Genomic DNA, 16,715 nt, shown 5'->3' with positions numbered 1-16,715 from the left:
ACAAATTCTCTTGATAAAATAAAATTGTATTGTATTATTATTATTATTAGTAGTAGCCATATGGTGCAAGGAAGCTTGAAGCTTTTGGTGCACCAGCCAAAAAAACAAAACCTGAGAGAGAGAGTGTGTGTGTGTGTGTGTGTGTGTGTGTGTGTGTGTGTGTGTGTGTGTGTGTGTGTGTGTGTGTGTGTGTCAGAAGTAGAAGGGAATCATCAAGAAAGAGAAGAATGATGATATCCAGCTAAGGACCCTGGGTGTGGCAAGCCCATACTCACTAGATGTGAGCCCTTGGTGTTATGATCTTGAAAATAAATTGTTTCGCCATTGATTTATAATAAATGTAACCTCAATAGCAATAGTTATCACCAGTAACTCAACAAGAGTTTTGATTACCCACATCTGGTCTTGCCAGACTTGAATAAGGTCTGAAGAAGGGCAGCAAGGAAAACTGCAGGACTATAATTGTGATGGTTTGGAATTATAAAAAGAATCCCCCCCCCCAAATCAGTGATATGGTTAGGATGCGGTCATCTTGAAATAAAATTTTGGCAACTCATTTTCATGAATTTAATTACAGGTCTTTCCTTATATACTCTGGAATGGCAATAAAGCCTCAGAGGAATATTAAGGAATGTAGTAGTTTTATGTGGATTTCAACACATGGCATGCATAACTCTGTGCTTGTATATTTACCACTCATCTACAGTCATACTTCAAACCATTCTCTGGTTTAAAAGGATATCTGGCCAGCTGTTTTGAATGTAATTTGATTTTTTTTTTTTTTTTTTTTTTGTCTAGTGGGATATTTTAAAATCCCAGTAGATGGTTTGTGTATTATATTTAGTTATTTAATCCACATGCTAGCATAAAAAGCAGTGACTAGTTACTATTATAATGTAATTAGTAATGTATACAAATGTCGAAAAAAAAAAAAAAAAAAGTGTAAATCAATAAAGTTTCAATATTTTGTTTTTATGTATTTTGAAATTAGAACCATAAAAAGGAATTTTCACACCTATGGCCAAATACTAGAAATGTGCCTTTGTTTTCTTAGATGTAATCAAGTTATAATATTTACATTTTTGAATAAATTATAATAATTAAATGATAATTAACTTATTAAAATAATAATTATTAAATTATTATCCATAATATCATATCTGTGGTGTGTTTATATAAAAGTGACAGGATTCTATAATAATTGATTTAGATAACTTGTTACAGCTTTAAAATGAATTGTAAATTTTGTTAGTTTTTAACTCCATCCAGTGCCTCAGATGAATCGGTTGTCTGTGGCTAGGTCACATTTGCCACACCCTAGTTATTTATGTGCTTCTGTTGGAAACACTTATCTATTATTATAGTCTTAAACTTGAAACTGATTATATAATTAAAGTTTGATATCTAAAGTGCACCAAAAATCTATACAACCAGATGATTCTTAGTTTCATTTTCTTTTCTTATTTACGATGCCATTTTATTTCAGTAGTTTTTTATGTTATTTCTGTTAGTTTATATTATATCTGCTATTTCTTAAAACTTTTGCATTCTGACTAAATTGTTGACTGAATGTTTATAATATTTTTTTATTAATACTTCATGAAATTTTTGATTTCATGAAGCATTAATAAAATTTTTTATTTACTGAATCTGTTCTATATTAATGAAAAAGTGCAGTTTTGTTATTACATGTTTGTAATATTCAGTGTATTATTCAGTTGAAAGGTAATACAAGGTAGGATCAGAAAATTTAAAAATTTCTAGGCAGTGAATAAAAAAAAAAGCTGTTTATTTTGTAAACTAGAATGTCTAGAATTTTTTTTTCAGCATGCCACAGTTTGATTCACATGTGCAAAGGTTTATGTCTTGTTGATAGTAATTTCACATTTTTTAGAATATTGATTTTTATATTCAACAAAGGTCTAAAATTGTACTCTTTGTTGAAGAAATTGGCCTCAGAGACTAAAAATGATCGCATACAATAAAAGCTTTATTAAAAGGTAGGGGATATCTGAATGGTACAAGCACTTCAAAATTGGAAGAATCAATGAGATTGGTGAATGGTGATAAACTTGTCTCCACGTTAAAAGCATTATTTGAATTTGTCAAATAAGAATTGAATTATTTCTTTGTTCCTAAGTTTTTAACGATAGAGCAGATGAAAACAAGAGTTGAAGTTAAAGGAAAGGGATGTTGTTTTCACAGAAATGATTACAATGGTTTTTATGTAGTTTTTAAATTATTTTCAGTTAGACAAACTGAAACTGATGTTAAAAATTACAAAATGCCAAATGCGAAGTAATCATAGAAACTTAAGTTTTTAATGCCATCTGAGAGATATTTTTAAGACTTCTAACAAAATGATGTCAGAAGTTCAGTGACTAAGAAGAAAAATATATTAAATAATAATTATAAATACTGCCCTGATAATTTATAATTATCAGGGGCAGTACTGTTTTATGGTTTAGATCAAATTGGATGCTAGGTGAGCTGTTGAGTTTAATGGCAGAGAAGAAAAATTTGTGGAATGATTTGTTATTAGGGGACACAGAATTATATACCAAGTATAAATTAGAGTGTAATCAAGTTACTCAGGTGATTAGGCCATTATGGCATATGTACACTAATGTGTACTTCTTATAAATGGCATAGCTATCGTTCCTGCATAGGTTACTAAAAAATTAAATAAATGTTTTGTGCTACATTTACACATGAAGAAATTTTTTAGTGAGGTAGCTAGTATACACCTATCTAAAACATTGGTAGTTGAATGGTAGTAGTGGCATGTGATGCAAGAAAGCAAGTGTATGAGCTTATGCAGCATCAGCCAAAAAAAAAAAAAAAATTACAAAACAATCCCCTCTAAATATTTGTCCAGTTTCTCCTTAAATTTATTTAACTTATCAACTTCCACAATGGCAGATGGAAGTTTGTTCCAGCAATTAACCACCCGCTGGCTAAAGGCAAATTTCTGCACATCTATTCTACATCTGTCCTTCCTCAATTTCAATTTATGCCCCCTTAGGTTCGTAATCTGAACAGTTGGAAGCATCCGATCAGAATTCAGCATGCTCAACCCATTCAAGGCCTTATGATTATGGTTTTATGATAACATTTGAAAGATGGAAGAATAATCGTTTCAGAAGAAAGTGAACGGTGTACCTGGGACTGATGAATTTTCCTATTTCTCATAGGAAGTATAAAGTTCAGATTAAAAATTTAAAGTTAAAACTATGCTATAATTATTTTTTGAGTATAAAGATATTCATTATGAATTCATACTGACCATTATTACTCCATATTAAGGCTGTGTCATGTGACATTAATTTCTGAATATCTTTATGAACATTCTATCTATCTTACAATGTACTCTTTATTCACATGACCTTGCACCATGTGATTTTTATTCCCCCCCCTCCCCAATACTCATTAATGGGATGACAACAGTATTCCATGTGATGTAGAGGTTCTTTATTAACAGATTCTCTGATAGAGGAAAAATGTTTAAATAGGCATAGTCATTAAAAAAAAAAAAAAAAAAAGTTTATCTGTAAATGCTCTATCTGTTTAAGTAAAAATTCAATCCTGGAACTTTCTGATCCAATCTTGAATTTTATTTTGATTTCTAAGCTGAATGCAATGCATTCAGTTCGATAAAAACAATGATTATATTAATTTTCTGATGTTACAAGCTAATGCTTAAAATCTATGTTTAAATTAATTGTTTGCTAACATTATAGAAATTAGTTGACAACAAATAATTATTGAAATGTATCTTGGCTTACCCTAATGTTTTGCCAAATATGAAATGAATGTTTTAATATAAACTTCTTATTTATTTTATATTTTTGTAGTTTCTTAGGGATGAATTGCAATATGAAAATGGATATGAGAGGCATAAAGAATTTCACGGCAATGACAAATATATCAGTGTTGATGAATTATGGCAGGCTTGGAAAGCATCAGAGGGTAAGTTTTTCAGCTTTTTTTCATTGCTTTAAAATAACTGTTATTTTCTTTAAGATAAAATTCTTAAAGGAATTTTGTGATTGGTATCTAGTGAAGGACACTAGTTCCATGTTGGTTGGAAAAAGAAATATATTTAATTTCTTCCATTCACACACAAAGACATCCTTCTTGGCTAGATCATGTTCCGTTTTAGAAAGTTCAGCAACATTCACATTTCGCACATTTTTTGAGACTGTGATGCGTTGGCGAATCGCCCCCTTCGTTTCTCCCCCGAGTCGCAGCACTCTCGCTAGTCTGATCTTTGCCTCTCGGCTGTAGTCTGGGTCATGATTTCCATTTAAATACAATTTAATTAACAATGGAATTTAATAAGATTAATAAATATTTTTGATTAATTGATACTATACTAAGCTAACAGATTCCTAATACAGTGCTTCGTATTATGTTATCTAATTTTATATTATACCTTGCAGTATCAGTTTGAGATATATACTTTGCGCTATTTCTTATCGATTACAATATGGCGGCTAGTTCAACAGTATTGGCGCCAACATCGGGAGTCGTAACTTCCAAAATCACTAGTTAAATTCAAAATAAGAAGCTAACGAACTCTACTAAACATATTTAATATCTTTGTAAAACACTATGTAGTATGTTAATTAATGAAGAGTACTGTAAAAGTATCAAAATACTTATCCCTCTACAGCAGCCAAAAATCTACCGACTTGTTTAGGATAATTGATTTTAGATGCACTCTATGTACAGTATATGGTTGCATTCACATGCTTGATACTGAAGTCTGCAAGCGCTTAATCCCCCAACCAACCAATAAAATTAAAACTATATGAAGGATCTTTAATTTTATTTGTTAGTTGGAGGATTAAGTACTGGCAGATCCCCTCCAGTATCATGTATGTGAATGCAGCCTAAAAGGGAAGCAGGAAAAAAAATTAATTAGAGAAAATTACAGTAATTTGCATTTATTATTTACACATTAGATTCTGTTAATATTCATTGGACACCATCTAATGTTTGAGGTCTGCTAACACAAGGTAGGAACATCAAATAACCTAGGCTATAAAAAGGTGATTATTGACACAATACAAAGCATATATGGTCACTTCTCATTCTCTTCTTTAAGGAGAAGCTAGGCAGATCAGAAAACCCAAATGACTAAGTAAACTCATTTTTTCATATTTATGCAGGCTGGGCACAACCATTCTTTGATAATAGGTAAATCATAAACCGTACGGCACCTCCATAGCCAGGTGGGAAGGAGCAACAGTGCATAGCACACACACTTCTTGATTAGACCGGGGTTCAAGCCCGTCACCACCAAATATGGAGGATGCAGAAAGGTCAGGGAATGACCACCGCATATTCCCGGAGCAATATGGCCTTAGTTGCTAATGCTCCTAAACAACAAACAACAACACATAAACCATATGCTTTATGGTTTATGCTTTACCTGTTAAGCATAAACCATATAAACACAAAGGAAGGGATAAACACAGAAAATATGCTGACTCAAAAAATGGAAACCCAAGAAAACTTTTAAAGAAACCATATACATTAAATTGGATTAATAACATAATTACTATAATAAATGAAACAACCTTGAATTAAATTATTAGGTTTGACTTTAGCTAATGTAATTGAAAAACCTTAATCATGGAAATCAAGTAAACATCAGAAATGTGATGTAATAGAGAAGGCACTAGGCTTACAGAGTAAGAAAGTACCTAGTTTATATCTTTCAAAGATGTAGATGAAAGAATGCATGAAGTGCCAATGTTTCAAACATTATTGACCATGTATGTTTGATGTCACCTAAAGTTAGAGACCTACTAACAAAACCAACCATGAGTAGGAATACCAAATAATCCAGACTGTAAAAATATGACTATTGATCCAATACAAAAAAAATATTGGTTATTCTTATTTATACTGGTATTAAGGAATGGGCATAACCATTCTTTGGTATCAAGTAAGAGGATAGAATAATGTCCAAAGCAGCTGTAGAGAGTAGCAATATTTTTTCTGTATTATATCAGTAGTCATCTTTTCATAGCCTGGATTATTCTAGCATTCGTGGAAATTAAGAAGTGCTGATTTTGCTGCTAAACAATCATAATACCACACTCCCACAATGTTTGCAGGTTCCTTATACTAGTTACAAATCTATCATTTGCAAAATATGATAACTGGTGAGATCTAAAAAAAGTAACAGCACCAACAAACTTTACCAGATAAAGCAAGATCCAAAGCTATGTCCCTCGACTTCCAACAAAATAAACAAGAGAAAGTGGTTATTGGTAAGGATGGCAATTTGGCATAGCCATCTTACACATTGCTTCCTACTATTGGGAGAAAATCCTCCATTGTGTACATCCTGTAACACCAAACTTATGGCCTATTGTTTACTGGTCAGTCATCCCTATTATATGACAATAAATCGAGTACATTCTAGTCTCTTTCCAGGTTGAATGTTGCACAGACTTTATCTCTTTTCCTTGGAAATGTTACAAATATAGAACAACTCTCTGTATATTGTGTATAATTCAACACTTGCAATGATATCCTTCTAAATCAGAGATTATTGTTATTTGTTATTTGGTTTTTTTTTTTAGGAGCATTAGCAACTAAGGCCATATTGCTCCGGGGATATGCGGTGGTCATTCCCTGACCTTTCCGCATCCTCCGTATTTGGTGGTTACGGGCTCGAACCCCGGTCTAATCAAGAAGCATGTGCTATGCACTGCTGCTCCTTCCCACCTGGCTACGGAGGCGCAAATCAGAGATGTGGTGTCACACAGATATAACCAGTGCAGAATTGGAATTTGGGGAGTACAGAAAGGATAGACAAGGGAGGGAGGGTTATGCAGTTAGTTAAGAAACACATAAAATCTAAGGAAGTGCATCCAATTGACGTTGGTGGACAATGCAATGTTGAGTCTGTTTGATGTGACATAAGCACTGGGAAAGGAAAAATGAGAGTAGGTGTGTGCTATAGGCCTGATGAGTATAATAAGCAATTGTGTAGAGAAATAGTGGGCCAGTAAATCTGAATGTCTTATAGTGGGGGATTTTAATTTCCCAGAGATTGACTGGTATTTGTGGGTTGGTCACTCACACACTAGCCAGGCTTTTGTGGAATTATTGGATGATTGTTTTCTACAGCCGCATGTTCGGTAGGCAACTAGAGGGACTAATACTCTTGATCTGATTATCAGTAATGATTCTTCATGCATTAAGAATCTGCAGATAAAGGAACCACTAGGTGGCAGTGATCAGAGTGTGCTGAAGTGGGATTTACTCAAAAAGGTAACTACCATGAGTGGTAAAGGGAAGGATTTTTGCTTTCGTAAAGGCGACTAGGGTGGTCTGAAACAGTATTTAGATTCTATACGGTGGGACCAACTGATGATGTTACCAACATCAACTTCAAAATGGGAAGCATTCTAAGAAAATCTTGGAAGCTACTAGGCTTGTCATACCAACTGAGAAATATTGTTCAAGGTTTAGGCCTAAATGGATGTCAGATGAATTAATTAGACATCTGGCAGAGAAGAAAAATGCATGGGAAGAATGGGAAAAATGCACACAGAAGCTTATGATAGATATAAACTGGTTTGTAACCAAGTCACAGCAGAGGTTAGGCAGGCAAAGGCAAATTACGAGAAATCTTTGGAAAAGGATGCAAAGAAAAACAGCAAGGAGTTCTTTACTTATGTAAATTCTAGAAGGAAGGGGATGAATCAGATTGGTTGTCACTCTCTGTCTTCTCCCACTCAACCATCCCTTTATCCATAGCAGCAATTTGCCTCCAATGCCACACTGCTCCAATTTGTGCAGCAGTCTTCCATGAGAAACAGTATCAAAAGCCTTTCTAAAATCCAAATACATATAATGGGATACATATAAATTAAGAGGTGACACAGAAGCCCATGATAGATATAAGCTGGTCTATAACCAAGTCACAGCAGAGGTTAGGCAGGCAAAGGCAAATTACGAGAAATCTTTGGAAAAGGATGCAAAGAAAAACAGCAAAGAGTTCTTTACTTATGTAAACTCTAGAAGGAAGGGGATGAATCAGATTGGTCCACTTGATATCGATGGTTCAACTGTTGATGATCCTCCTCAGGTAGCTAACAAACTAAATGAATATTTTGCATCTACATTTACACATGAGGAGTTATTTAGGGAGGTGAATGTTAGAGGTGTATTAAACTCTGGCAGTAATATAGATAATCTTGTAATAATAAGTGAGAGTAAAGTGGAGGAGAAATTGTTGAAGATAAACATAAGAATGGCACTTGGGGTGGATGGAATCTGTCCAGTTATATTAAAGGAGGCAGCAAAGGAAGTAAGCAAACCCTTAGCCATTAATTATGAGAGCTTCCTTGGACTCAGGGGAGGTACCCATGGACTGGAAATGTGCAAATGTGACCCCAATCCACAAAGGAGGATCAAAGGGAGACAGGTAATTATAGACCTGTTAGTTTAACTTCTGTTCCAGGGAAATTAATGAGGCACTGGTTAAAGAAGCATTGCAGGATCAGCTAGACAAGACTTCAGTTATAGCTCGGACACAACATGAGTTTGTTAAGGGGAAGTCTTGTCTGACCAATTTGATTGGATACTATGATGTAGTCACAAAGGAACTGGATGCAAAGAATAATTTTGATATCATATATTTGGATTTTAGAAAGGCTTTCGATACTGTTGCACATGGAAGACTGCTGCACAAATTGGAGCAGTGTGGCATCGGAGGCAAATTGCTGGTATGGATAAAGTTGAGTGGGAGAAGACAGAGAGTGACAATCAATTGACACTGCTCTTTGTGGACTAATGTTATTAGTGGAGTTCCCCAGTGTTCAGTGTTGGGTCCATTGTTGTTTTCTGTATTTATTAATGATATTGATGATGGTATATCAGGCTTAATGTCCAAGTTTGCAGATGATATGAAGGTCGGCAGGGTTGTTAATGACACTACTGACAGTACAAATTTGTACTGTCAGTAGTGTCATTACTGTCATTCCACAAATTTGTGGAATTTGCAACATTATCTAGAAAAGTTGAGCAGTTGGGCAGAGAGGTGGCAACTGAAGTTTAATATTGACAAATGTAAAGTATTTTGTATGGGAAGCAGTAACCCCAGAGTTACTGCTGTCAACAGTGGAAACAGTGAAAGGAGAGAAGGTGGAGTTGGCTTTCTGGTCCATAAAGATATAAAAAACAACATTTTGGAATTCAAACGTACATTACCAAGGGTGTCAAGACTACTACTCAGGATTTCTAAGAGGTTTAAGATGAAGGTTATAATGATTTATGCCCCAACATCGAGCCATGATGATGACGAAGTTGAAGAAATGTACACCGAAATTGAGAGCCTTCTAGATGAACAGAAAACTCACTACACTATCATTGTGGGGGACTTCAATGCTAAGGTTGGAAAGAGACAAAACAGTGCAGAAAGGGGAACTATAGGAAATTTTGGAATTGACGAAAGAGATGAAAGACTTGTGGAATTTGCAGAATATCGAGGAATGTCAGTAATGAACACTTTTTTTTTTCAAGAAAAGGATGAACAGAAAGTGGACATGGAAGAGCCCAAATGGATTAACAACTAATGAAATCAACTTCATCCTCACGGTAACACGAGTAATTACAGACCAGTTAGTTTAACTTCTGTTCCGGGTAAAATAATGGAGTCACTTGGTTAAAGATGCATTGCAGGATCATCTAGACAAGACTGCAGCAATAATTTAGACACAGCATGGGTTTGTTAAGGGAAAGTCTTGTCTGACAAATAGGCTATTATGATGTGGTTACAAAGGAACTGGATGCAAAAAATAATTTTGATATCTTATATTTGGATTTCAGGAAAGCTTTTGACACTGTTGCGTGTGGAAGACTATTGTACGAATTGGAGCAGAATGGTATTAAGGGTAAGTTGCTACAATGGATAAAAGGATGGTTAAGTGGGAGAAGACAGAGGGTGGTAATCAATGGGTGCTGCTCTTCGTGGACTAATGTTATTAGTGGAGTCCCATAGGGTTCGGTGTTAGGTCCACTGTTGTTTTGTATATTTATCAATGATATTGATGAAGGTATATCAGGCTTAATGTCGAAGTTTGGTATTATTTGGCAGGGTTGTTAATGACAGTAATGGCAGTGTGCTACTGCAACAGGATCTAGATAATTTGGGCAGATGGGCTAAGAAGTGGCAACTGAAGTTTAACCTTGACAAATGCAAAGTACTGCATATGGGTAGAAGTAACCCCAGAGAAACATACCAACTGTGTGGTACTACACTTAAGGTGGTAGAAAATGAAAAAGCCGTTGTGAAAGTTGATAGGTTGAATCTGTCGTTGTGGAAGTTGATAGGTTGAATAAATTTAAGGAGGAACTGGACAGGCATTTGGAGGGAATGGTGTGTTTTTTTTTTTTTTTTTTTTTGGCTGATGCTGCATAAGCTCATATGCTTGCTCTCTTGCATCACATGCCACTACTACTACTACTACTACAAGGTAAATGTTGGAAGTGATCACAGAATGGTAAGATGCACACTTGATATATATAGCCGACCAGGCTATCCGGGTGGGTAAAGTGCCTGCCTAGCAACCCAAACCCCTAGCATTGTCGCTGTTGTGGGTATTATTGCATCAGGCAATCATGTAACCAATCACTGCCTGCAATAAAGATATAAAGATATATAAGGTTGTGGGTTCGAATCCCGCCTCGAGCTTGGATCAAAGTATTGCAAAAACCTTGGGAGGTGCATTATGGCAACAGAAGCTGATGCACCAACAACTACCAAAAAAAAAAAAAAAAAAAAACACTTGATATATATGTAAGAAAAGAAAGGAAAAAAACTGACTCGAGTAAATAATACAAAGGTCTTTGAGATAGCAGAAGAGGAGAAAAACTGGAACTTAAGAACAAATTTGAGCTTCAGCAGACTGCTCAGGACCAAAATCTTGGTCCTGAGCAGTATCTGCAGAAGATATTGCTCAGCGAGGAATATTACAACTTTCTGAAAGTGATAAAGCCCAAGAAACCTATAGGTAAAAAGAAATCCAAAGAAGAAAAAATTAGTCAAGAAACACTTGTCATGATGAACCGAAGACGACAAATGAAGAGCAAGAAAAACACTGACAAGGAGAAAATTGAGTATACTGTGTTATGCAAAGCCATTAGAAAGAGACTCAGAGAGGACATAAGAAGATTTAACACAAGAAAAGGTGAACAAGCATTAAGGGAAAACAAAGGATTTAAATCAGCAGCCATGAGCAGTAATACAGAAAGACAAATACTGAAACTGAAGAATAGTGATGGTGTACTTATAAACAGCAGAGAACGCATAATTCAAATAGCAGAAGACTACTATAGAGAATTATACAAGGAGCGAGGGAATGATGCCAGCAGTGGGGAAGATGGATTGCAAATTAGCAACACATACGACATACCTGATATTCTTCTTGAAGAGGTAGAACATGCATTGAAGAAAATGAAGAAACAGAAAGCCCCAGGGGAAGATGAAGTTACTGTAGAGTTGTTAAAATTGGGAGGAAGAGACATAACACAAAAACTGGCAAGGCTCTTCATAAAGTGCATTAGAAAAGGTGTGATGCCTAAGCAGTGGAATAATGCAATCATAGTTTTGCTGCATAAGAAAGGAGATAAATCAGAAATTGAAAATTATAGACCAATTAGCTTGTTATCCCACATCTACAAGTTGTTCACAAGGGTCATTACTAACAGATTAGAAAGAATACTTGATGAGAATCAACTGAAAGAGCAAGCTGGCTTTAGGACAGGATTCTCAACTATGGATCACTTTTACGTAATATCACAGCTAATGGAGAAAGCAAATGAATATAAAACACCATTATGCCTGGTATTTGTGGATTATAAAAAGGCATTTAACTCTATGCAGCATAAGGCAATGTTTTGGGCACTGGAAAGACAAAGCATAGATACCCCTTATATTATGATTTTTGAAGAAAATATTGGAGAATGCTGCCTCCTTTATTAGACTAGACAAAGACAGTAAATTTAAAATTGAGAAAGGAGTTCGACAAGGAGACACAATAGCTCCGAAGTTGTTTACTGCTGCCCTTGAGGAAGCTTTCAGAAAATTAGACTGGTCGCAGAAAGGAGTCACTGTGATTGGAGAGCACCTAAACCATTTAAGATTTGCAGATGACATTGTGGTCATAAGCCACGTTCCCAAAGAATTAGAAGAAATTAGAGAACTTATTAAAATCTTCATCAGTTATGCAGAGTTAGTAAGGATTTTGGACTAAAGATGAATATGGCTAAAACAAAAGTAACAATGAACAAGTATGCCACAGAAAGGGATATAATGACTTAAGCAGCAGTAATTGAAAAGGTGGAGTCATATACTTATCTGGGACAAGTCATTGGCTGTAATAATGATAAATGGCTGGAAGTCAAGAGAAGAATAAATTTTGGATGGATAGCATTCAGGAAATATAGTCACATACTGAGGAACAATATCCCAATTTGTCTGAAACATAAAATAATAAACCAATTTATACTCCCCACCATGACTTATGGAAGTGAAACTTGGGCACTCACCAAAAGAATGGAAGAGAAGCTGAGAACTACACAGGGAAGAATGGAATGAATTATATTGGGAATCAGACTCTTAGATAAAAAAGAGAAGCACATGGATTAGGCAGCAAACTCAAGTAAAGGACTTTCTTTTCAAAACTAAAGAACTAAAATGGTCGTGGGCAGGACACATTGCTCGAAGACATGATGATAGATGGACTAAGAAAATAACAGAATGGTACCCAAGAGGAGCTAGAAGAAAACCTGTAAGACGACGATGGAGATGGGCAGATGAAATTCATGAGTTTGTGGGTAGTAAACGGATGGCCATTGCACAAATCAGAAGGAACTGGAAAGTTGCTGGAGAGGCCTTCATCCTACAGTGGATTGAAAATGGCTGATGAAGATGATGAACCCCAGAGTAACCGTATCAACTGTGTTGGACTACACTGACAATGACAGAGAATTAAAAGCATCTGGGGGTAATTGTGCAGGCAAATATGAAGTTTTCTGAGCAGTGCAGACAGTCTGCAAGAGTAGCTGATGGTGTCTTGTCAATGATATACAGGAATTTTTCTAGCAGAGATAAGGAGGTAATTATCCCCTTGTATAAGGCAATGGTCAGGCCACACCTTGAGTACTGTATACAGGTCTGGAAGCCTCATTTTAAAAAAAGATGTAGAGCTGCTAGAATGAGTACAGAGAAGGGCAACAAGATTACAGAATGGAACAATGGGTTGCTCTTACGAAGAAAGGCTTAATTTTTGCAAATTACGGTGTCTGGAGACTATGCACTTGTGAGGTGATCTGAATGAGGCATATAAAGCCTTGTATGGTTTGAGATATGCTCAGTACTGATGGTATTCTTTCTCTTGCTCAGAAGAATCACCTAAGAGGACATAAACTGGAACAAACTTTCATCTGTCATTGTAGAAGTTTATAGCTTAAATAGATTCAAGGCAGAACGAACTAGACAAACATTTGGAGCAAGTGGATGGGTGTAATGAGAAGAGGATTTTTTTTTTTTTTTTTTTTTTTTGGCTGATGTGCTATAAACTTGCTTTCTTACATCATGTGCTTATGCTAATGCTAAATCCACAGAATATCATATGCAGCACTGGGCTAATGTGACAGGCAGGTTTCCCTTTCCCATATCTCAGCCCTTGTTTATACTCCATACACTTATTACAGCTAAAGTCTTTCAAAGCCAATTTTAAACTTTGTTTTGAGCCCTGTCATAAGATCTGACGGTGTCATGCTTCTAATCAAAAGCAGCCTAAACACGAAAAGGGCTTTTGCTGAGTCTGTAGTTAACATTTGCCAGCATAGAATCTGTGCAGTGTGAGTTAGTTGGAAGCAAAGGTATAATGAGAGTGGGAGGCCTGGAGGCCTCATTTCAAGAAGGATGTAGAGCTGCTGGAACGAGTACAGAGAAGGGCAACAAGATTAGTGAATGGAACAAAATGGTGCTCTTACGAAGAAAGGCTTAAGTTTTGCGAATTAGTGTCTGGAGACTAGGCACCAGCGAGGTGATCTGATAGAGGTGTACAAAGCCTTGAATGGTTTGAGCATGCTCAATGCTGATGGGATTCTTCCTCTTGCTCAGAATAATTATTATTATTATTATTATTATTATTATTAGCCTTAAGGTGCAAGGAAGCCTGAGGCTTATGCTACACCAGCCAAAAAAAAAAAAAAAAATTCCCGTGTTACCCTGAGAGAGAGAGAGAAGTAGAAGGGAATCACCAAGAAAGCAAGAAAGAGAAGAATGACGATATCCAGCTCAGGACCCTGGGTTTGCCAAGCCCATACTCACCAGATGTGAGCCCCTGGGGTCACCTGAGAGGGCATAAATTCAAATTGAGGAAGGAGTTTAAGCAAGGCTGGGATGTGGAAAATATCGAACGCAGCTTGTAGATCAAGATATGAGATTGCCATTTCTTCTTTCTCCTCAAACGATCCTAGGATGGCATTGGTAGTCGTCATCAGCTAACTGTTGATCTGTTTTGTAAAGCATAATGAATTTTCTGAGGCCTGTGAGGGAGAATGTGCATGTAAGAGTTTTCAGTACTGTTTTTTCAAGAACGTCAATAAACACGAGGAACAAGAGATCGATCTAAAGTGCTTGGCTTCAGTTGGCTGGGAAACTTTTGGGAGTGGCTTAACAGAATACATATTCCATATTGGAGGGAAAAATTGTCTTTTTAATATGGTATTAAAAATTACTAGGAGGGGATCACTTAGATATGGGCTCAAACATTTAATGATAAATTGTGGTACTTTGTCAATTCCCGCTGTACCAGTTGCAGGTAACTTATTGATCGCAGATAAAAGGCCTTATCTTGTTAATTCAATGGTTTCAAAGTCTTTTGAACATAAAGGCAAGGCTCTTGGAGTTGATGGCATATACTCAGAAATTGAGGGAAGTCGCAAGGGAGTGTATTTAACCATTGAAGTTAATTATGAGGGCATCTTTGTACTCGGGAGAGATTCCTTTGGATTGGAGAACTGCTAGCATATCACCAATACATAAAGGTAGTTCTAAGAGTGAAGTTGGTAACTACAGACTAGTTAGTCGGACTTCGGGGGGGGGGGGGGAGTCAGAGGGAAAATCTTAGAATCAATGATTAAGAGTGCAATCCAGGAACATTTAGATAGATATGGAATTCTGAATAACATACAAAATGGTTTGTTAAGGGAAAATCATGTTCAACTAACTTAGAAAGCTATTTTGACCCAGCTACTCATGAGCTGGGTGTGGGGAATAATTTTGACAGTTTATTTGGATTGTAGCAAGGAATTTGACTCAGTCCCTCATGAGAGGTTATTATATAAGTTGGAACATGTAGGAATTACTGGAAAAATTCTAAGATGGATTGCTGGGTGTCTGCAGGGTAGAAGGCAGAGGATTGTGATTAATGGATATTCTTTAGAGTGGTGTAAAGTCAGAAGTGTGGTTCCCCAAGGATCAGTTCTTGGATGACTGTTGTTTCTGATTTTCATAATTGACATCAATGATGGGATAGAAGGCTTGATGTCAAAATTTGCAGATGATGGAAAGATTGTTAGAGTTGTTAATGATCAGTACCAAGCAGTGCCCCTTTAGGATGGCTTGAACAGTGTGCAAGAATGGTCAGAAAAGCAGCTATGTTTTAATGCAGTGAAATGCACAGTCTTACACTTGGGGAATAGCAACCCCAAAATAAATTATACACTTGGTGTGGTTTAATTAAAAATAGTAAAGGAAGAAAGGGACCTGAGAGTTATAGTACGGGTAGATATGAATTTTTCTGAGCAGTGTAAACAGGCAAACTAGGAAAGCCCATGGTATCCTATCGATGATTTATTGAATGTAATTACAATTGCCTTCCACCGTATAAGGCAATTTAGAATACTGTGTTCAAGTATGGAGACCTCATCTGAAAAAAGACAGTTTCTGGCAAGGTTCCAAAGATGGGCAACTCGCATGGTGAGATTGGCAAAAGTAGTAGTAGTAGTAGTGGCATGTGATGCAAGAAAGAAAGAAAGTGTATGAGCTTATGCAGCATCAGCCAAAAAAAAAAAAAATCACACAATTCCCTCCAAATGCCTGTCCAGTTCCTCCTTAAATTTATTTAACCTATCAACTTCCACGACAGATGGAAGTTTGTTCCAGCAGTTAACCACCTGCTGGCTCAAGGCAAATTTCCGCACATCTATTATACATCTGTCTTTTCTGAATTTGAATTTATGCCCCACTTAGGTTTGTAATCTGAACAAGTGGAAAGATCCCATCAGAATTCAGCATGCTCAACCCAAAAGAGCAACCACATGAGGAAGGACTCCAATTATGTGGCTCCCTGTATCTAGCTCATGTGGGCTACAGAGCCTTGGTAATCAGCACAAAGAGACCTAATTGAGGTTTATAAGGCTCTGAGAGGGATTAGTAAAATGATTAGTAGATGTTTTAAATAATTCCAGAACTAGGGGTCATAAATTCAAATTACAGGAGGTTTGGATTAGATTGTAGAAAGTTTACTGTTAGGCAGCGAGTCATTGATTGCTGGAAAAGGTTGCCCTCACAGGTAGTTGAGGCCGACAGTTTGAATTATTCAAGGTCAACTGGTCAGTTACCTATGTGAGGAAGGAACCAAATAATTTGTATATTCTTTATCTACTTTTTT

General features: G+C 36.2%; 1 protein-coding gene across 3 annotated transcripts in view; it reads left to right on the top strand.

Moving 5' to 3' along the window:
- LOC150078087 (stromal interaction molecule homolog) overlaps positions 1 to 16,715 on the top strand; it is a 298,210-nt gene that overhangs the window by 181,764 nt on the left and 99,731 nt on the right. For all 3 annotated transcript variants that reach the window (XM_090385520.1, XM_090385518.1, XM_090385521.1), the window contains one exon: positions 3,855 to 3,969. In XM_090385520.1, the coding sequence (XP_090241646.1) occupies positions 3,855 to 3,969 (115 nt within the window). The remainder of the gene's footprint in view (positions 1 to 3,854; positions 3,970 to 16,715) is intronic.

Source organism: Mastigoproctus giganteus, chromosome 11 (genome assembly GCF_048544385.1).
Source record: "Mastigoproctus giganteus isolate SK-2022 chromosome 11, ASM4854438v1, whole genome shotgun sequence".
NCBI classification, from domain to species: domain Eukaryota; kingdom Metazoa; phylum Arthropoda; class Arachnida; order Uropygi; family Thelyphonidae; genus Mastigoproctus; species Mastigoproctus giganteus.
This window is presented reverse-complemented; position numbering and strand designations above follow the sequence as displayed.